Below are 20,606 nucleotides of genomic sequence, written 5' to 3' on the forward strand. Positions count from 1 at the left end.
TCGGTTTAAAGTACCCCTCTGAGTGTTTAAAGTATCACCCTGAGTGAGGCCCATTATCCTGCCTCAGAAATATATACTGGGAAAATAAACTCCCTAGGCAGAGATATCGAGTCCTACGTTGCCACCTGAACCAGCTGCCTGGCCGAGGTCCTGGAGGTGAGGTCTTCCATCCGGTGCAGAGGGCCGCTAGTGATTCATTGAAATGCAATTAAGCCACACCCTATATCCATCATGGTCCTCACGAGAAAGAGGTGTAAGGACCTGGGACTCAAGCCAATGTCACCCCATAATTCAACGGTGTCATGGAAGAGACAAAGTAAGATCAACTATTTTCCCCACCAAGTAGAGAATAGGAGAACCCAGAGCAAATGGTAAACCTTTAAATCAGAAGCAAGGAACCAGTGCCCATTCATGCAGGACTTCAGCTCCCAGCAGACCCAGCCAGCAGAGCCAAAGGGAGATTTCCGTCCAACCGCAAATAGCAGACTTGGAGTTGGGAGTGGGATCCAATTCGGATCATGGCTGGGATGGAGGCAAAAGGTTCAAGCTCTTATCCCCACATGGCATAGTCCTGATCTAGTGCACTATTCTCCTTATACCGGTAGCCTCAGCCCGTATATATATCCAGTTGATCACTCACACAGGTGAGGGAGGGCCTCCTGTAAATACCACTGTTATCAGCAGGTCCCTTCCGCACAACGGAAGAATCAGGCCTTTAGTGCTGTGGCGCCTTCCCTTTGGAATCCCCTCCCCTTGAATATTAGAAAGGTGCCATTTTTGATGCCTTCTCAGCGCCTGCTGAAGACCTTCCCTCCTGCTAAGTTGAGATCTTTCCTCATCCACATCTGTACTGGAATTGTTTTAAAGGTAATTTTATTGTTGCATCTCTTGTTGTTTGCCATCCTAGGCTCCTTTGGGAGGAAGAGTGGGGTGTAAAGTAATAAGAAGGCTAATTGCAATGCAGAGGAATGATTTTAGAGAGGATTACATCTGGAGGAAAAGGTGAAACTTCTCCTCCTTCTCCCTAGCATCAAATTTAAAAATCCCCTGCCACAGGAATAGCATTTAGTTTCACCCCAAGTCTTACCACGAGTGGTAGAACAGACTTCTTTAAAAAGGAGGAGTGTGGGGACACTTTTATTCCATTTGTATGGAATGAAAGGATGCAGATGAAAACCTCTAGTCGTACTTCATTCCTTCTGACTAAGCTTGCAATAGAAATTATACACGCCAATGCATTTTAATTAATAACTGGTGCCTTTATTTTTCTATATACATTTTAAATATGGCACATCAGACAGTAGTTCTAGGATAAACCCAAATAATAAAACACAGACAGACAGTATATCGAATCATTCAGCGCTGAACGCATTAGGGAACCAAATTTTAGAAGGTCTGAAAAAGTTGGTCTAAAAACAAATATGAACAATAAGAAGGTTGAAAGCATAGAACTATTCTCTGCATTTCAAAGTTGCTCGGTAAAGATATCCCCATTGCTTCTACATGCCACTTTCTTTTTTCATACAACATCAATGAACGTACCGTAGGTCTTTCTGGTAGTCCATTACAGAACAAGGATAAAGTCTGTTGTAGCATATATCAGCGGTCAGGTGGCAATGTCCTTGTAGATCCATTCGTTGTCTTAATAACGAAGACAGACTGGATTTTAATTATATTTTTTAGCAGTAAAGCCACCCGTATCCATGATTATTATTGTTTTAACAGTCGATGGCGGGCAGCTACTTTGCAAAGCTGTGTGGCAGTGGTAGTACAGGAGATAACAAAAGCTCCGTCATGGTGTTTCTCTGCTTTGGGACCCGTGAGGACTTCATCCCCCTCTCGGGCGGCAACAGTGCCTCGAGCATGCCGGCCGAGCAGTTGGGCACATTCTGGCTTGGAATGGACATTTGTCTTCACAGCTGCTTAAAGACAATAAGTCAGAGAAGACAATGTGATAAGTGCGCACTTCTGTTCCATGGAGTATGTATAGGAAAGCATGAAAAGACTTATGTCCATTGTGATCATGTGAAAGGAGGTACAGAATCATTACTCATGGCTCCCCATTGCAAGGAGGATCTTCATTCATTATCATTTGTTAAATGGGAGATTTACCTTCTACACAAGCCCAATCATTTAGTACAAATTTCAACCCGGGGGTGGGAATCAATCAATCTGGCCGTGAACCAAGCATGCTGCATTGAACTGAAATGTAAAGGAAGGCTTACCTGCATGTTTCTGCATTAAACTCCTTGTGTTTCTGAAGGCAGCTGTCTTGGTTCTCCGTACACAAGTAACAGCTGCAGTTCTCTTTGTTCTGAAATAAATTGCCAGTGCACTTCCATTTACAGATGCACTCGCAATTTTCCTCATCAAAGTTCATATTTGGTGCACACATCGCAAGTTCAGCAAGTGGAGGGAGCCCTGGCACATGTTTGGTAGGGAAGAGAGAGAGAGAGAGAGAGAGGTTTATAAAACTCCTCACCCTCTTCCGAAAATGTTGGCACCTCAACATTTCGCTATACATCACAGATACAGGGTGTCACTCAAAGGTAATAATATCCTGCAGATGTACAGCAAGACTTGAACTTAACCTATAAAATGCACTATTTATGGCACTGCGAGTCCAGAAATCTGAACTCCTATCAACCTACAGTGAAAACTATGGAATCCACAGCTTGAAAAGAATGTAATTATAATGAAGTTGATATTCTAGCAGAAATAAAAAGAGTCTGTATGGATATGGACTTTATAAGTCGTGATAGCAATATACATACATTTAAAGTGTACCGTACACCCAAAGTATTCTAGGAACTGTCATTCCCCCCAGCAGCACTATGTGTATGATGTATACACAACCATATTCTAGTTTTTCCCCCAGTTGGGATCTAAAGAGCTAGTTTAGCCTGGGGCATGCCCAATGGGCTTTTTTGCCTTCCCCCTTTTGAATAGAAGACCCTAATGACAATTTCACAAACTCCTCCTTAGTTTCGCCCATATGGTTTGCTTTGTGGCATGGGGCGGTGTTGTTGCTTAGGAAAAACAAAGTGCAAAGCACCCTTGAACATCTGGCGCTAGCTGTGCAGCTCTTTTCCCCCAGGTCATTAATTGCAATCACAATTATCTGGAGTTGCTTCTCTTTCCAGGGATGGGGCAGTATTTGTCTCAGAAACGGCCAGAAATCACTTGGTAAGTATTTTCTTCCCACCCGCTTTGAACATCAGGTTCTCATGCCATATCATAAGGAAATTGCTCTTGAAACTTGCCCAGATTTTACTATCTTTCCAGGTACACATAGCCTAGGATAATCAATAATGATGATGATGATCCCGCTGTGCATGTGAAGTTGGGTGGGAGAATCTGGGAGGAGGACAAATGCTTTGCTTCAAATGAATGAGTGTTACTTCTGTCTGACTGAGCTTCTCATTTCAGTTAATTCTAGTAAAAGCAAAATGTTTTTAACTACCAATCTGCCCAGATTTACTCTTTTGTTTCTAGATGCAGAGTTACAGGAGCCGGGGGGAGGGGAATCAACTCTGCCCACCTATTTCAGTTTGTTAATGTTGTTATTCATAATGTTGTTATGGGTTTTTTTTTAACTTGTCCAGATTTCAATATTAAAGTGAGTATATAAGTAGTACTAGTATATACCTTCCCTTCTGCCAGGACGATCTTTGTCTACAACACATTCACATTTATCACTGTCCCACATCCAGCCACTATGACACAGTTTGTTTATTTGGGGACAACTAGAAGGAAACAAAAGGCCAAATAAATATGTTAAGAACACATTTAAAAAGTAACTGATATATACACACCGCTTTGTTATATATTTCTTATGGAAGTGTGGTATATAAATATTCAAATAAATAAATAAATGCAAAAATGGAATTTGAGAGCCAGCTTTTGGGGGGGGGGATAGTCAAATTAATTAAAGGTAAAGGTAAAGGGACCCCTGACCATTAGGTCCTGTCGTGACTGACTCTGGGGTTGCGGCGCTCATCTCGCGTTATTGGCCGAGGGAGCCGGCGTACAGCTTCCAGGTCATGTGGCATGACAAAGCCACATCTGGCGAACCAGAGCAGCGCACAGAAACGCCGTTTACCTTCCTGCCGGAGTGGTACCTATTTATCTACTTGCACTTTGACGTGCTTTCGAACTGCTAGGTTGGCAGGAGCTGGGACTGAGCAACAGGAGCTCACCCCGTCGTGGGGATTCGAACCGCTGACCTTCCGATTGGCAAACCCTACCGGTAGGCTCTGTGGTTTAACCCACAGCACCACCCGCATCCCTTAGTCAAATTAATTACGCCTAGTCAAATACATTAAGCCAGGGTTCCTCAATTTGGTGCCTTCCACATATTTTGGACTACAATTCCCATCAACCCCAGCTGGCACAAACATGCTGGATGAAGCAAATGGTAGTTACAGCCCAGAACATTGGGAAGGTACCAGGTTGGGGAAGGCTGAGTTAAGTAGACAGGCGGCACATAGCCGTGGTGTATTGGGGCTCAGAGTCTGTTGAGAAGCTTCTGCATTTAGAGACGTGTCTTAGGAACTTCGACCAGAAGCCTCATTACTGGCAAATGAACAGTTCAAGGAATTGTATTTGCTAAGTCATCAAACTGGGGCCTCAATACATTCCAACTGCCTGCTGTTTATTAATTTGCCACAGCTGCCTGTGACAGTTTTGACTCTCTTTTTTTAAAAAATGTAAATATCAAAGATGCCATAGTAATTTAAAAATGCTGCTAGAAGAGAAGTCTGTATGTTATGTAACATATTTCTACATTGTTTTTCCAAGCAGTCATTAACTTTTCTTTGTATTGAAAAACAAAGCATTGAAAAACATACTTTTTAAAAACATTGGATAACCACTAATCTTAGAACAAAGCATACAATTCATGAACACCCAGAAAAGCTTCGTGACTGATTGTGTATCTTTATAAAATGGGATAGAGAGCAGAAGACTGACTGCAAATCTTACCTATCCTCTTCTGGATATTGAACAGATCGTCGTATGATGGCGTACGATGGGCGCTGAGCATTTGTTAAGCACTTGCAACCGGTGTGGTTTGCAATTTTGACTTGAATCGGATCTGGCACATTTGTTAAAGGAACTGAAATCTCAAAGAGCTGGAAAGATGAAATACAGCATTTTTCACCACTCCTATTAATACACATCGTTAAATAGCCTCCCCTCATTGTTAAATAGCCTCCATATTTCCTGCTCAATGAAGCAAAATGGAGGATTGAGCTTCATGTTAGGAATCTTCAATTACAATTCACCCCTAAGGACATGTGATGGACATGAGTCCAACATGTACCTGAAATCTTTGATAGCCTGCAGCTCCTTGTCATGTGTTCACGCCATGTCCTCCTCGTCACATAGTGGAGAGCCTATAGTTCTACAGACATGAGTGAATGCGGGACAGCTGCACTTGCTCTGCCATGAATAGATTCATAGCTATGGACAACTTTCATGCCTTGTTCTTCCCCAACATGGAATCCTCTGCATGTTTTGGGTTACAACTCCTATCAGCTGGGGTTGGGTGGTTGGTCTTCCTACACACACTTACTTAAAGGTAAAGGGACCCCTAACCATTAGGTCCAGTCGTGACCGACTCTGGGGTTGCGGCACTCATCTCGCTTTATTGGCCGAAAGAGCCGGCGTGCAGCTTCCAGGTCATGTGGCCAGCATGACAAAGCCGCTTCTGGTGAACCAGAGCAGCGCACGGAAATGCCATTTACCTTCCCGCTGTAGCGGTAGCTATTTACTTGCACTTTGACGTGCTTTCTAACTGCTAGGTTGGCAGGAGCTGGGACCAAGCAACGAGAGGTCACCCCATAGCCGGGATTAAAACCGCCGACCTTCTGATCGGCAAGCCCTAGGCTCTGTGGTTTAAGGAAAGAGCTATCTATGAGTATATTCAATTAAGAGGGGCTTGCTTCAAAGTCAACCTGCATAGGATTTGACGGTTAAGGAGAAACAAACTGGAGAAGAGTAGAAAAAAGTCCAAATACCGTTTTGGATATGTAAGATGTGCTGGTGTTCACGCAGCTTAGGCTCTCTTCATTGCAGCAGCCTCCGCATCTATAGACATTCACACAAGGAGGCTTGAAGAACTTATTGGTGGCCGTGCCCAGCTCTTTGGCAACTTCCACGCAGGTCTCCCTTGGCACGCACTGAGTCCTTTGCCACTCCTCATCTATGACTGGAGAACAAGGGAGCCATTCTAAAAGCAGCAGTTGTCATCACACAATTGGACTCACCAGGTCACTGGCCTGCTCTCTGAGTCCTTCGTAGCTGTGTGAGATGCAGCACTACACTTTGACGGGGGGGGGGGGAGCAACATCATGACATCTGCTGTTTATTAATATAAATGAGCCAAGCGAGATGTGCAATGGAATGCAGCAGAGTGGAGTACTCCCTTCACCATGGTATTCTATTCCCACCCACCCCTGCAACAGCCATTCAACATTTCATGGCCATGCTCAGTCGTCACCAGGCTGTTATGGTTCTCCCATGAGTTTTCCCTGCAAAAACCTGGCACTTCTGCAAACCAGTTTGTGCATTTTTTCTGTGTTTGGATGGTCCCCTGTTGGCCTGCACCTCTGAAATGGCAATTTGGAAAGAGAGGGATCATGATCAATTCTGGATTGCTTCAATCTAGGTGAGAACTTTACTAACTGATCGCCATAACTGATGTAGCTATAATTTCTCCCCTTATCCTTTCTGTGTTTTACAATGTGTTCTGTAAGACCCAGATATGATATATTCTGTCATCAGCCCCCTTAGAGGTGCAGTACTGGCATTGTAACTAATCTCATGATCTGCCAGATCCACACAATGCTGCCCTTCCAACGTCATCATGGGATCCAGCTTGGGGTGACATGACGCCCAGTTGCAGGGACTCACAATTGAGGAGAACACGGTGGCCTTCAGGCCCTGCTTGTGGGTTTCTCCAAGACATCTGGTTGGGTCACTGTTAGCTCAGGATTCTAGATTGCACTGGGCCCTTGGCCTGATCCAGTCGAGTTCTTCTGATGTAACTGTCCAGAAAAGGGGTGGGAATAATGTCTGGCCTTCTCCTGACCTTTTAACAAATATCTGATGAGCTCAAGGGGGGCTGGTGAAACTTTTCATAACATGGCTGCAGACATTATGACCTGCTCTTTGGTCACCTGATCAAACGGCTGTTAACAGGGACAGCTATAAGGGCCAGTTCAGGAGTTAGCAACCCTCGGTCTAACTACAGAAATCCAGGTGCCACCCGTGGGGTGCGACCAGAGCCCATGGCATCCTTTCCAATGTTTTGGTCTCTGTTTCTTCCTCTTTGTAAGAACAGATGTCCAGGAAGCTCCTGCCCAGCAATGTCCAAGCTGATAAAGTGTTTTACATCAGGACACACCTAATAAAAACAGGCATTTGGACGTTTCTGCATTTCGAGCTGCTGTTGGCACATTCCTTTTAAATAATGCTGTCTGTTTACATTTTTCCCTGCAGTGGAAAAAAATGCTTTGTTTAGAGCAGCGTTGCTTGAACTGTGTTGCGAGCGGAAACAAAGAAAAATACCTAGTTTTGTGCAGAAAATCTAAAAAAAGTCTGTGGCAGGCTTAGAGGACATTCCTCCTCTTTTTGGTCTCCTTAGGTACGTTTTGGTCTCCTCAGCACACATGAGACGGGATGCCTGATACAGAACTTGCAACAATGGGTTTGACACCTGTCTGCGCTTCAAACTCAGAACTTCGATCAAGCACCCTTTCAGCACATTACATTTTTTGTTTTGTTTTTTTCAGGGTGTGAATTTGCAAGTTTGTAGACACCTTTACAGGTGAGCACATTAAATCATGGAATAAATGCTCCATATCTTATGCTTTTCTTCCAGGGATCCATGCAGCTTCTCCCAGGGTAGCACCCCAAGCAAAAAAAAGTCCATTGCTTTAATGCCGACAAAATGTCATTTCCTCCCAGCCAAGCAAGCACCACAAACACAATTGTGGGATGCTTTCGGTATAGTGGCTATGCTATATCAATACATATTGGACAGTGTCTGTGACATCTCTAGACAAATGGCGACTCCTATCTGTACCATTTTCGACTTCTTAAAATATTATTTTACTTTATTTTTAAATGGATTTTTTTTAAGAAAAAAAGACAGCTCCCTGCTTGTATCACTCAGAGCACTGACATAACCTTATGAACAAGGAACAGACCCATCAGCAAGTGTGTGTGTGTGTGTGTGTGTGTGTGTGTGTGTGTGTGTGTATTTCGGCACAAAAAAACACACATATAACAACCTGCCTTTCACATAAAAACCCGGGTGGCCCGAGATCTTTTGGCACCTGAGGAGAAACATCTTGCAAAAGTATGGATAATTTGGATGGTTAAAAAAATGGATAGGTATCAATATGCAGTTATAAATATTATTATTATGGTCAATGGAAGGGATGGGGGGAAGTCAGGAGATTCAGAGCAATCTCGAGATATGGATCTTGAATAATTTTTGATATGTGTTTATATTTGTTAAAAATCAAATAAAAAAACCTTACACACAAAAAAGGGAAATGTCTCACAACCGCTGCCACACACACACACACACAATGCGAGCGCAAACTCTGTAAGCAGTCTTTGGACCAGGGTACGGGGGGTGGTGAGGAAAGATCCTTTCTTGATTTCCACTTCTCCTTTCAGGAGAGCCCCACCACACTGCCTGGTGAGGGGGACAAATCTCCCGCCAACTTGTCAGCAAAGCTGGGTGCCAGAATGCACCTCCTCTCGCCAACTCGGTAGAAGAGGAGGTGTTCTGCAGAGCTTTGCTGCCAGTTCCTCACGGCTGCTAGAGGCCAGGGAGACCAGTGTGGCAAAGCTGAGGGGTGGAAGAGGGGGGGGATGCTGCTTGTAGGGTGCTGCCTGAGGCAGCCCCCTCACCCGGCCAGCCTCATGGGTGGGTCAGCTCTGAATAGGAACAGGACAGCAGCCCGACATAAGTCACTGTGGATCCAGAAATATTCAGGTCATAAACTGTGAGCCTACCTTTCAGTATCTCAATATCATAGAAAGCAGCGGCAAATCTCGTGGAGCGATGCGAGGCTGATCTGGAATCCATAGTGGCCATGCCCTTGAGCTTTAGCCGGCACTTCCAGAGCTTCCAGTCCTCAGAGTGGGTGATGCGAAGAAGTTCTTCCAGGCTAGCAGCTTTCCTGATCTGCTGCTCTGACCACGCCAGGGCAGAAAGTGACGTCCTCTGTAAGGAAGGGGGCGGGCGAAAACAGAAGATCAGTCCTGTGCCTACATCTATAGCCCTTAGGTAGAAAAGAGCACAAGTTTCTGTTGAATGTGCCAATGTAATATAGACTGTAAAAAACACAGACTTTTAAAAAATACATCAGGCTGGGTTAAATAATTGTTGTTGTTGTTTAGTCGTTTAGTCGTGTCCGACTCTTCGTGACCCCATGGCCCCTTCATGGATCAATGCCTTGTCGTGGCGAAGGGGCTTGAATAACTCAGAGAAGCTATGAGCTATGCCACGCAGGGCTACCCAAGAGTTTTGACTAAACGTGATCCACCTGGAGAAGGAACTGGAAAGCCACTCCAGTATCCCTGCCAAGAAAACTCCATGGACAAAGACAACAGGCATATAAAAGTTAAAAAATTACTCTTGGATTAAAGGAGGTGTTATTTCTAAGGTTTGTAACTAAAGGGTTAATTACAAACGATCCCAGATATGGGATCACCACCCCATGGTTTTTCTATTATTTATTTATTTATTAAATTTATATACCACCCTTCATCCAAGCATCACAGGGCAGTTTACAATATGAAAACGCAAAAATACGTAACATAATAACAACAAAAACAATAAAAGCCATTGGTTGTTTAATTAGCCAAATGCCAGGTAGAAGAGGAATGTTTTTGCCTGGTGGCAAAATGTAATGGTGGTGGCATATGTAATGAAGGCCCAGGTAAGCCTCCCCAGGGAGAGCATTCCACAAAATGAGGAGCCACCGAAGAAAAGGCCTGTTCTCGTGTTACCGCCCTCCAGACCTCTCCCGGAAGAGGCACACAAAGAAGGGCATCAGATGATGGTTGCAGGGTCTGGGTCGATTCATAAGGGGAGAGGTGCTCCTTGAGATATTGCTGGATAAATGATCAGGAGTCTGTCCCTTGTTCAAACCTGAGGAAGAATGACTAATCATAGAAAAGAAATATGAAGAATTCCCCTAGCATACCAAGAAGTGCCTTGAGATAAACATATATCCAGCCCATATACCCATATCATAAAGAACTGACTTAGAGTAGCCATGAAAAGCATTCAACGATGTCCCTTTCCCTCCCAAGGCTAACATTTTACAGTTAACTTGATCTGTAAAGCATACTGTTGCATGCACAAGATGAAAGTGCTCACAGCATTAACACAGATTGTGTCTCCCTATTAGGTTCCCAGGGAGACTGCCAAGTCATAGCTTTGGGTCCAGCATATAAGAAGAGGGCAGTGAGAGAAGAACTGGGAGGTAGATTTAGGAACTCAAGACTGTTCCTCCATTTCCAGAAGACCCTATTGTCTCCTGAAGTTGCATCCGTGGTCTTCACACTCTGCAGCATTGACTCACGGGGAATTATGAATTATCTGAGGACATTTATCAAACATGGTTTGCTTTCAAGCAACCCAGGAACCAAACTGTAGAAGCTCCTTAACCTGGCGCACACACACACACAGGGTACAATGCCATGCCACTGGCATGTGGAAGATGTTTATGACCAAGCAGTACCAAAAATGTCAATCCAGGAGATAAAAGAACCTGGCTGGTGGCTCCAGCCGCTCCCCCCCCCCCAAAAAAATGGAATATATACAATACAGGTAGCTGAAAGCTACTCATATCCATAGCTGCCAAGTTCTCCCTTTTTTTAAGGGAAATTCCCTTATGCTGAATAGGCTTCCTCGCGAGAAAAGGGAAAACTTGGCAGCTATGCTCATATCTCCTTAGCTACTGTCTTGAGATTTTCGTTCTTGATTAACAGCTTGCCACATCGTTAAAAACCAAGTCAAATACGCAATTGTATTTCTTGTGAACTTTGAAGCACCAGAAAGGGAGGGCATATCTTTCTACTCATTTTCATGAACAAAAATGGCATGGCCAGGATAAAGCTCTCAAGTTCCCTTTACCTTCCCCACTCCCCCTCAAAGTGATAAGTAAGTACATCAAGGACGTGCAGTGGGATGTTAAAAAGCATGTGCTTTTTATCTGCTCTTGCCTGGTGCATGGTAACAGTCTTTAAAAAAGAGGGCTCTCTTTCAAGACTTGCCAGAGAAGAATGGCCCTCCCCAGAGGAATTGACGGGATCAATTTTCCGGAATATTGTGACCACATTTATTTTATGTTGAAACCGTTGCTCATCACAACTTTTAGTCACAGGGAATTGAGAGGAGCAGAGGGTTCAGAAAGCCAATAAATATGTTTATTGACAACATGTGTACTTTAGAAAATTTCTTAACTCCTAAGGAAATAAATATTCACGGCACATGCCATGAAATGTAATTTGTGGCGGTAGCCCTGGAACATTGGGCTGTCTGTGTTTCCAACTGCTGTATTAAATGAAAAATAACTTTGATCTCCCATCCCTCAAATGTTGCTAACTAAGCAGGCATGTAAATAGATAATATCCCCATAGCTAATCAGTTGGGGTGGCCTGGCTATTTACTGGGTTAGAGCAGGGTTTGATAGCTGGCCACCTAGGGATAGGAGGAGAAATTAAATTCAGTGCACATTTAAAGGTAAATCTATCAAGTTGTTGCTCTTCCTGGAACAGCTGCCTGGGAGGAAAAAAAGCTCTCAATAAACAGCCTGAATCTTGTTTGCTCAGTGCACATGCCCATAGGGTCAAGTACCTTTTTAAGGCAGGCGGAGTCCTGGAGATTTACCGCAAACGTCCTGGCTTTGGTCAAAGGAAAGCTTGGACATTGGCTCTTAACTCCTGCTTTGAACCAGGGAAGAAGGGGGGAGTGAAGAGCAACATCGGGAATGGGGGTGGGATAAAGATCTACATTGGGATTCATTGCCGCTATGGATTCTTCCACCTGAGGCGATCGCCTCACCTTGCCTCATGGGTGGGCCGGCCCTTCATTAGGTTCACAAATGCTAAGAGGGGAGAACCCTGAAGCGCCTTTGCCCAGACAAGAGCCTCTACACACACACGCACACACACACACACACACACAAACACACACACACACACCCTCTGTTTCTTCTGCCTTGCTGCTTCCTGGAGATGATTAAATTCCCCTTCCTCCCACCCAGTGCCTGCTGGCTACTCTCCCTACCTAACAAGAAATGCATTGTTCTGTCTCTCCAAGCTCGTCCCAATGTTTTCCAAAACTTCCTCCGCGGTCTCTCCATCTATTGGCCCAAATATGTGGGAGGAGCTCTGCTTGAACTGGGCCAAACCAGAGCAGCTGTCTTTACAGGTCAGGGGCATTGCCAAAGCAATGGTTCCTCTTCTTTCGGGGAAGGCGCAGTGTCTGGCCTTTTGTGAAGTGATGCATAGCTGCCAAGTTATCCCTTTTTTAAAGGGATTTTCCCTTATGCTGAATAGGCTTCCTCGCAAGAAAAGGGAAAACTTGGCAGCTATGTAGTTGGGTGCCAAGCCCAGCATTTGGGGGCTACAGGAACAGCAATGCTACATAAGAGAGAGCCAACTATATAGGCACTCCCGCTGGACTTGACTGCTTCCGGTATGCAGTACTGAGCTGTATTTAAACTCCAACACCTCTCTGTTCCTAACACCACACAGAGGCAGATCCTCTCTCTTTGTCTAATGAAACACAGGCTTCAACTTGCTGTCATACTGGGAACAAGCCCATGTTGGTTAGGCAGGTTACAGTCATTGTGTAAAGCAGGGCCGTCTCGAGCAGGTCGGGCGCCCTGGCGCTGAGATCGCTCTGGCGCCCCCGCCCTCACTGCGCGGCTTCGTCACGCAGCGCCCCCCCTGCCGGCCCGGCGCCACCGGGAGTGCACCTAGAGCCGGGTCTGGTATACAGTTCAATAAATCTCTCTCTCTCTCTCTCTCTCTCTCTCTCTCTCTCTCTCACACACACACACACACACACACACACACACACACACACAAACACTGCTGTTGTAATATGATACGGTGGAGAAAACCAACACCATTTGCCATACACTGCTGGGAAATTTTAAAACAGGGTCCCCCCAAAGGCAGACCAGATGAGTCTTGGGGTGTGATCCAGCAGGTATCTTATGTTCTTAAAGGGAATTCTGCACATAGGTGTTTCAAGGCACTTGCCCTACAGAAAGGACATAATTTAAACTTGGGCTCTTCTCTGTAGCCTAGAGATCCCTGCCAAGAGGATTGTAAAGCCAGTCCAGTCCATCAATCTACTTCACACCAAGCTGCCCATAGTCCTACATGAAAGGAGAGTGGCTTGATGTCGCCGAGGTTTAGAATAACTTGCCACTCAAAATGTTTCATAGCACTTTTAAGCCATAGGCTGCAATTCTGTACTCACTGACTTGGAAATAAGCCCCCTGCAATTCAATGGGGCTTTCTTCTGAGTAGGCAGTTATAGAATTGCATCAGCTGAAATATATTCCAAACTATAGAAAAATCAGCAAATAATAGGTAAATGTAAAGGTACTGTAAAGGGACCCCTGACCATTAGGTCCAGTCGCAGACGACTCTGGGGTTGCAGCGCTCATCTCGCTTTACTGGCCGAGGGAGCCGGCGTACAGCTTCCAGGTCATGTGGCCAGCATGACTAAGCCGCTTCTGGGGAAACCAGAGCAGCACACGGAAATGCATTTACCTTCCCGCCAGAGCGGTACCTATTTATCTACTTGCACTTCGACGTGCTTTCGAACTGCTAGGTTGGCAGGTTCTTGGTATAAAATAATATAAAATAATAAAATAAAATAAAATAATAGGTACTTGGTGTAAAAAAATAATGATTTCAAAACCTCAGGAGATTTAACAGAAAGCACAAAATAGCATTTTCTCATTCCTATGTAGAAATCATTGGCAGCCCAACCCTTATGCAAGGACAGTCAACAGTGGAGCCCACTCCCAAACAATTATGCATAGCATAGGTTTGCAGCCTTAATTTCATTAACAATAAATGTATTTTGATAAGTTAAAAGGAAATCATTTCGGGGAGAATACCAGAAAGGTTGACTTTGCTCTAGCAGGAAGTAATGGTTACCCCCTCTCTCTTTTTAGTTTGACCTACACAGTATATCCATGTTGCTTCTGCAATATAATTGGCATTATATCATTGCACTGCAGAGGTACCCTGGGGCCTGGCTGATTCACATTTTTGCCAAATGCCAGCAGTTGCACCCCCCCGCCCCGCCCCGCCCCCCGTTAATGTGAACATAACAGAATTCTTGCTTGAATCTTCAATTCCGTTTTCTGATTTACTGAAGTAGCTAACAGTAGAATGTAACAAGTTAAGGAAATGAGGAACACCGATACCTTTTCAAAACTTTCAAAGTTTTGTAAAAATGCTATTTACACAATGAAGTTGTATAGGAGGCTAGAATATTATCTTTTGAAAGCTTACATCATGAACCAACCTTAGAAGGCATTCCCATATCAGATCTGGCAAAGAATTACTTCTCAAACCATATAGGAATCCAGCCTTAATTATTCAGACTGGATTGGTACATTATACAGCAGTAAGGAGTTTCTCTAAGCACACACACACACATTTGACAATGTCCTGGAATGACAAAAACTTCTAGGATCTAGATCTTAAAGGGCAGTAGCAAATACGTTATTTGGGAACAGTATTTACAAACCTAATTATTTTCAAAGTGGATCCATGCAAAAACAGAGTGACTGATAGGTCAAAAAGACAACCTTCCTAATCTTGCCAAAGAAAGAGAAGGCTTACAAGTAATGGACAAATTGTTTGGAGAGATGCAGAAAAAGCACAGAATGTGGATCAAACAATTTAAGAGAATGCCGTGTTATTGCAAAAAGCTGTCATACTGGAATTTTAAAAAAAGGTTCTATTTGGTCATCTGCCACCGCTGAAAATGAATTATCATTTAATTAATACATTATATTTTTAAGTGGCAAAAAAGAAAAGTATCCATCAGCTGTGAATGTAGATTCATTACATTCCTGTTTTCTATATACTCCTTACGGCAGAAGTCAGCCAAAAGTTAAATACTATTTATTTCAATGGGTTAGTTAAACATGCACTTTAGTCTTTCCCTTGGAAATCTGGCAGAAGAAAATGCTTCAATTGGCTGTTAAATCTTCTCCCACGGTATTACATACATCAAAGTTGTTTATTTATGCAATACTTAAGAGTCACCCCAGAAAGAACTCAAAAAAGTGCCACTGTAGTCCGAAGATTGTTTCAGACCCATGTGGTCTTGAGACTCCAATTGATGCAGACAATTCCAAAATAAAGCCCACTTACCTTTACAGATCCATGTTCAGAACCTTGCAGCAGATGTAGAAAAGACACTATAAATATGTTTACAGTTGTCCACGGCTTGTACATCCTTGTGGTTAATGTCCACACTTTGCTACACAGTTGAAGTCACACAGCTGGAGAAGAACGTTTCAAAATTCATTTCTCTGTGAACTGCTAATGTTTTTAAAAATGCATACCCTGAATCTTACTCTCCACGTAAACTTAAAGAGTATACAGGAGGTGTAAACAGCACAGTTAAAAAAGAAGAGTAGAATTCACTTAAACAATGTCATCTCTTTCTTCTAGGTACTTTTTAGATATAAAAATACAAAAGTTAAAAAACGTTTCCAGAAGCAGGCAAATACAGGTCCCAGTCTATTAAAAAATAATAATCAATCCATCTCCCACCTGGACACAAAGAGAAACTCAAAATTAATTTGTGGTCCAGGAAAGGTTAAAATCTACTGAGGGGGTTTGGTGCTCCATGTTACAAGATTCCTTTTAAGACGGCTGTAGAACGGCCGATGCTTTGAGCTAGAGAGAGCTGTAATCCAACTCTCTGTATTGAAACTTTTTTTCACAGCCTTCATGGAAGCCTGTAGAAGCATGTGTCTTAAATCTGATACAGACACTGGCAGAAAACAAGAGTCACATGTTGGCTCCTATCCCATTCTGTCCCTACCGATGGTGTAGCATTTACTAAACTAACCGATGCAATGTCTGCCACCATTCCTTTAAAAGGTATTACCTGAAACATGAAATTTTAACACATGGTCTTACAAAGTTGACATACTACAATAGGTGCACTCCTACAGCTACACACAGACACACACACACCCTTTAGGTTTTCTGTGTTGTACGGATTTTGGCAAAGCCTTTTCATTTATTAAAGCAGTGCTTTTACAAAGAAAGGGCATGAGACTGTACGTTTTAGATGAAAACTTTTTATTGCAGATAAACAGAATGTTTATATATCATGTATATCTCAGAGTAATAAAAATGCAGCTGTACCCATCTACGACACTCTAATAGCTAACTTTGGCTCTAGGCATACTAGAAATATTATTTGGGCTCAATCTGGCAAGCCCACATGATCAGTACTAATGTAGCAAATGGAATAGCAAATGGAATCAGTAAATGCAGTAAAGATCAAGGTGTACAGCTGCAAATATATTTTTTTAAAAGCCAGCCAGCCTGGGTTCTGCTACCCCACGTCATTTGTTTCCAATCTTTGATTTCCAAGTGGTGGCCCTCTCAAATCCATTTCTTGCATTTCTGAAGTCATCAAAGGCTTGTTGAATTTCTTCCTGTGTATTCATCACAAATGGACCTACGATATAGATTGCAAAATTCAGTGTAGTATTTAATTATTCTGGGCTTTAGGCTTTCTGTACATGAATTCGATTTGCATCTCATCCCTTCTCCTCCTTTTGGTCCCCAGATTCATTCCCAAGGGCTCAGCTGTGTTGAAGGTTGGCATAGAGGTTGCCACCACATCAAAGGATTTGCTGAGTGAGCAATTGAGAAAGGATTGCCAAATTGCTCCCTAGCATTTGGCGACAGGTTCTTCTTTTCCCTTCTCCTTCACATTAAAGGGAAATCTTGGGGATTCCACACACGCTGGCTGTGGAAGTGGAAGATCTAACCCTATAAATCAGGAGCAGCTAATCAATACTTTGGGTGCCTCATCTGGCCCCCAACCAAACAATTTTTTTCCTGCCCCCTGCCCCTACTGATTTTGGTCACTGCAACAAAAAGAGGGGGAAATGAGGTAGACATAGCAGAGGTGGATGGGTGGAGCACAGCGCCCTGATGGGATGCAAACAGTCCCCTCCCTGGTCATCAGATTGGTTGGTTGATAAGGCTGTGGGGTGAGAGCACACCCACTGCTTGTATGCAGCCCTTGATGGACTGGCCATGGGTGACTGTGGCCCTGTGACCACAGACTGTTAGCCACCATGCTGTAAACGAAGGAAGAGTTTGCCACGGTTTGCAACTGGTGGAGAGGGCAAAGCAAGGCAGAGGTAGGGACACATTGCTTCCAACTTTCAAGTCTTCTCTAGAACTGTTTCCACAGACACTTGCAGACAAAGACCTGCAGATCCAGGTGAAGCAGAGGGTCCCCTCCCCCTCAGGACACAGCACACACAAGTTTCCAGTCACTTTACACGCGTGTGCATTGAGATCATATGCACTCATACGTCATGTGTTTACTTGAAGGAACGCATGGACTCAACCCGACAAACGTATACACAACATCATTCACACTGTCATACATAACCATCCCCACCCATGCATTTATGTGCCATGTACAGCACTGCATCAATGCAGATGGCTCTAAAGTAAGCAAGTTACTGAAATTCCATGGAAGTAACAGTCTCAGTTCTTCTCCACAAAACCCACCCTCCCCTTCTCACATTTTGCTTGCCAGTAGCTTTGTGCAATGATGGTAAGATATAACAACGTCAATATGACAATTTGAGTCCCTTTGCAAGGAGGTCGGTAACATTTATTTACTTACTCTGCTTTCCAATGTTTATACACTTCTTTTCAAAAATTTATTTACAAATCTCTTAATGCACACTGTAACATGATACATCCTTCAACTGGGGAAATAATCTAAATGATCTGACTGCTCAAACCCCAGCCTGTTTTCCCAAGAGCAAAACACAACTGTAACGTAAGATTCCAAGCAAGGCCTCTCAAATACAATGATTTACAAACAGGGCATATCCCTATAAATACCAGGGGAAGGCCAAAGCGGGAAGTAACTGATGTTCAACTGCAGATTTTTCATCAGTAGGGCGGGGGGAGATATTCCAGAATAAGCACCTGAAGTTGAAGATGAAAATATGTTCTGTTTGCCCCATTTGTTTAAAAAGAGGACGACTTGATAAACAGATATTTACCATGTTGCACTACTGGTTCCTTAATAGGCTCCCCAGCCACCAAGACAAAATGGCTCATTTCAGGATCCTAAAAGAATGAGCAGAAATCATCAATCAGCAGCATATAAATTACATTTTGAGATTAGATACCCAAAGCAGGAGCAAATTACAATACAGTAGATCACAAGAGTGGTGTCTCAGCATACCCTCCAGGTGTCCCGACTTTCCAGGGACAGTCCCAGAATTATGAAAGCCTTCCAAGTTTCTGATTTGATCCTGGAATGTCACTGTTTTCCCCACCGCTGCCAAGCTTGGGGAGAAGGATGAGCTGGCGCTTGTCCCAAGCGATGACCCATGGCCTCTCCATGTGGACTGAACAAATGGTTAGTGGGAAGGCGAATAAACACCATGCAAATCAGGGTGGATATAGTATAACTGCCCCACAAAAAACCAGAATCAATGCTCAATAAAGACCAGGTAGAATCTAACCTGTTGGTAAGTTTTGTGCAAGCAAGTCAGCGTGAAACCCAAATAACCAAGACATCTGGAAGGTCATCTAGCCCTGTGCCTAAAGTGGGATTTGGATCCTATCTAAATACAATATTATGGACCACATGCAAGTTGTTATAAAATATATGGAGAATTTAAACATGTAAACAAAGGGGGCAGTTGTGCGCATTTTGCTTGGTGAGAGCTAAAGGCCAAATACAAATAGACAACGCTTCCCCGCCCAAGATTTTCCACAAGGAAACTTCCCCACCCCAACTCTTGAGCATCCCTCAGCATAACTGGGCTGAACATCTGTTAGAATAGATTCCAGAGAGGTAGCAGAAATAGTCTGTCACAGCAAAAATAAGTTCTCCAGTGCTCCTGAAAGAGTAACAAATTCATTATGACATAAACTTTTGTGGACTAGAGTCCACTTCAATGGTCAGAAAATGATTCAACAGGCTCTTCTGGTGTGTAGGGCCTCCCACTGGAACCTATAGAACTTTTTACTGTGCTGTGGCAGTTCTGCTAAGGATAAAAGAGGCCTCTTAAGAATCCCACTCCTGTGTTATGGCATGTTGTAGCTTTTAAGGTAAACTACCCTGTCAAAGCAGCACTGTCTCTTCAGCAGAGGCTCATAGAATCTGGCTGCACTGAAGATAAATTGCTGGATATTATGTAAGAAAAGAATTGCAACAGACCCTATTGTAGTCTTAGTATTGCAAAACTGTCTTGAGACATAAGGGTGTAGCCTGTACCGAAAAATAAACAAGACTTTTGAATCATGTCAGGTTCAATTTTTCTAGGAAAAGCACAGAAGCAGAAGTGACAATATATTTTTTAAGAAAGCAAATTATAACTTCCTATGATTCCACTCACGAAATAAACCGCTCTTTCCAACAACCTATAACCTATTTTTCCAGCCTGGAGACGATTAAGCATACAAAGAAAAGTTGGATTCAAGGGGCATGCAAAACAAACCATCTTACTCCCCAACATGAATTATACAATGGTTTGGTCTTGGCTCACTGCTTGAGATTTGTCTCTTTGCAATTTGGCAGAAGAAGGAGCCGGATCGCTGCCATTTGAGTTGTATGTCTGCCACGGTGTGTGAATGAGGCCAATGGAAACTGCACACTCCTATATCGGTAATCACTTGAACAGATTGAAGGAGGTGCTTTTGATTCAACTTGATTCAACACAGGAAGCTACCTTCTATTGTCAGAACACAGCACCGGTTACATCAGTGCTGGCGAACCTTTGGTTCTTCAAATGTTGCTGGACTAAAACTCCTTTAACCCTTCAGCCAAGCTAGCTGGAGCGGAAGGAAATTCAGAGCCAATAACATCTAGAGGGCCACTCTCGTGTACAGTGATTTGCAGTGCCTGTCTAGGGTTTCAGACAAGAGTCCTTCCCTGTCCCTACCAGGAAGGGGCCAAGGAAAATTCAGCCTCAGTTCTAGGGGATCTGGGGAGCTCTTTCAGCACATCCAAACATACAATATTGTTGCTGCCTCTGTTCCTTGCTCACTGGTCAAGAGTCCATTGGGCCAGCTCCTTGCTTTGTGTACAGTGATATGTCTAGGAATAAGCCAGGCAGCTACTATGTGCTCAGCAATTCTCAACCTGTTTTGTAAAGATCAGCCACACAATTTCTTTTTTCTGGCTGTTCTTCGAAGACCGCTATATCATAACCAGCATGTGAGAGGCTGCCTGGAGAGCTTAGATATAAAAACTCAGCCCCTCCTATCCTCCAGTGTAGCTGAACTGAATATCTGAAGAGAGAGGT

General features: G+C 43.6%; 2 protein-coding genes across 8 annotated transcripts in view; both read right to left on the bottom strand.

Annotated features, from left to right (window-relative positions):
• Window positions 1–1,238: 1,238 nt before the first annotated feature.
• Window positions 1,239–16,114, bottom strand: VEGFD (vascular endothelial growth factor D). 2 transcript variants are annotated; one of them, XM_035115765.2, is made up of 7 exons: window positions 15,445–15,986; window positions 9,034–9,244; window positions 6,021–6,211; window positions 4,984–5,132; window positions 3,649–3,746; window positions 2,226–2,421; window positions 1,239–1,919 (listed from the first exon to the last, which is right to left on the bottom strand). In XM_035115765.2, the coding sequence occupies exons 1-7, from the start codon at window positions 15,526–15,528 to the stop codon at window positions 1,829–1,831; spliced, it is 1,020 nt and encodes a 339-aa protein (XP_034971656.2). In that variant the 5' UTR covers window positions 15,529–15,986; the 3' UTR covers window positions 1,239–1,828. The 2 variants fall into 2 exon arrangements, with proteins under 2 accessions (XP_034971656.2, XP_060129486.1); XM_060273503.1 differs by lacking the exon at window positions 2,226–2,421 and having other exon boundaries at window positions 15,445–16,114.
• A 290-nt stretch (window positions 16,115–16,404) lies between these two features.
• Window positions 16,405–20,606, bottom strand: part of PIR (pirin) — a 32,581-nt gene continuing 28,379 nt past the window's right edge. For 3 of the 6 annotated variants that reach the window (XM_060273505.1, XM_060273504.1, XM_060273506.1), the window contains exons 9-10: window positions 18,351–18,417; window positions 16,405–16,771 (exon numbers count right to left, since the gene is read on the bottom strand). In XM_060273505.1, the coding sequence (XP_060129488.1) occupies window positions 16,656–16,771; window positions 18,351–18,417 (183 nt within the window). In that variant the 3' untranslated portion in view covers window positions 16,405–16,655. The remainder of the gene's footprint in view (window positions 16,772–18,350; window positions 18,418–20,606) is intronic. The other 3 variants (XM_060273509.1, XM_060273508.1, XM_060273507.1) reach the window with 1 other exon arrangement.

The sequence above is a fragment of the Zootoca vivipara genome, chromosome 4 (genome assembly GCF_963506605.1).
Source record: "Zootoca vivipara chromosome 4, rZooViv1.1, whole genome shotgun sequence".
Taxonomy (NCBI): Eukaryota; Metazoa; Chordata; class Lepidosauria; order Squamata; family Lacertidae; genus Zootoca; species Zootoca vivipara.

What these genes read in the sequence shown, in the direction of transcription:
- VEGFD (XM_035115765.2), bottom strand. Translation starts at nt 15,528, where the DNA reads ATGTACAAGCCGTGGACAACTGTAAACATATTTATAGTGTCTTTTCTA. An exon ending in CTGAACATGGATCTGTAAAG is followed by an intron (nt 9,245 to 15,444) that starts GTAAGTGGGCTT and finishes CCTTCCTTACAG; the next exon opens with AGGACGTCACTTTCTGCCCT. An exon ending in TTTAATGCAGAAACATGCAG is followed by an intron (nt 1,920 to 2,225) that starts GTAAGCCTTCCT and finishes GTCTTTAAGCAG; the next exon opens with CTGTGAAGACAAATGTCCAT.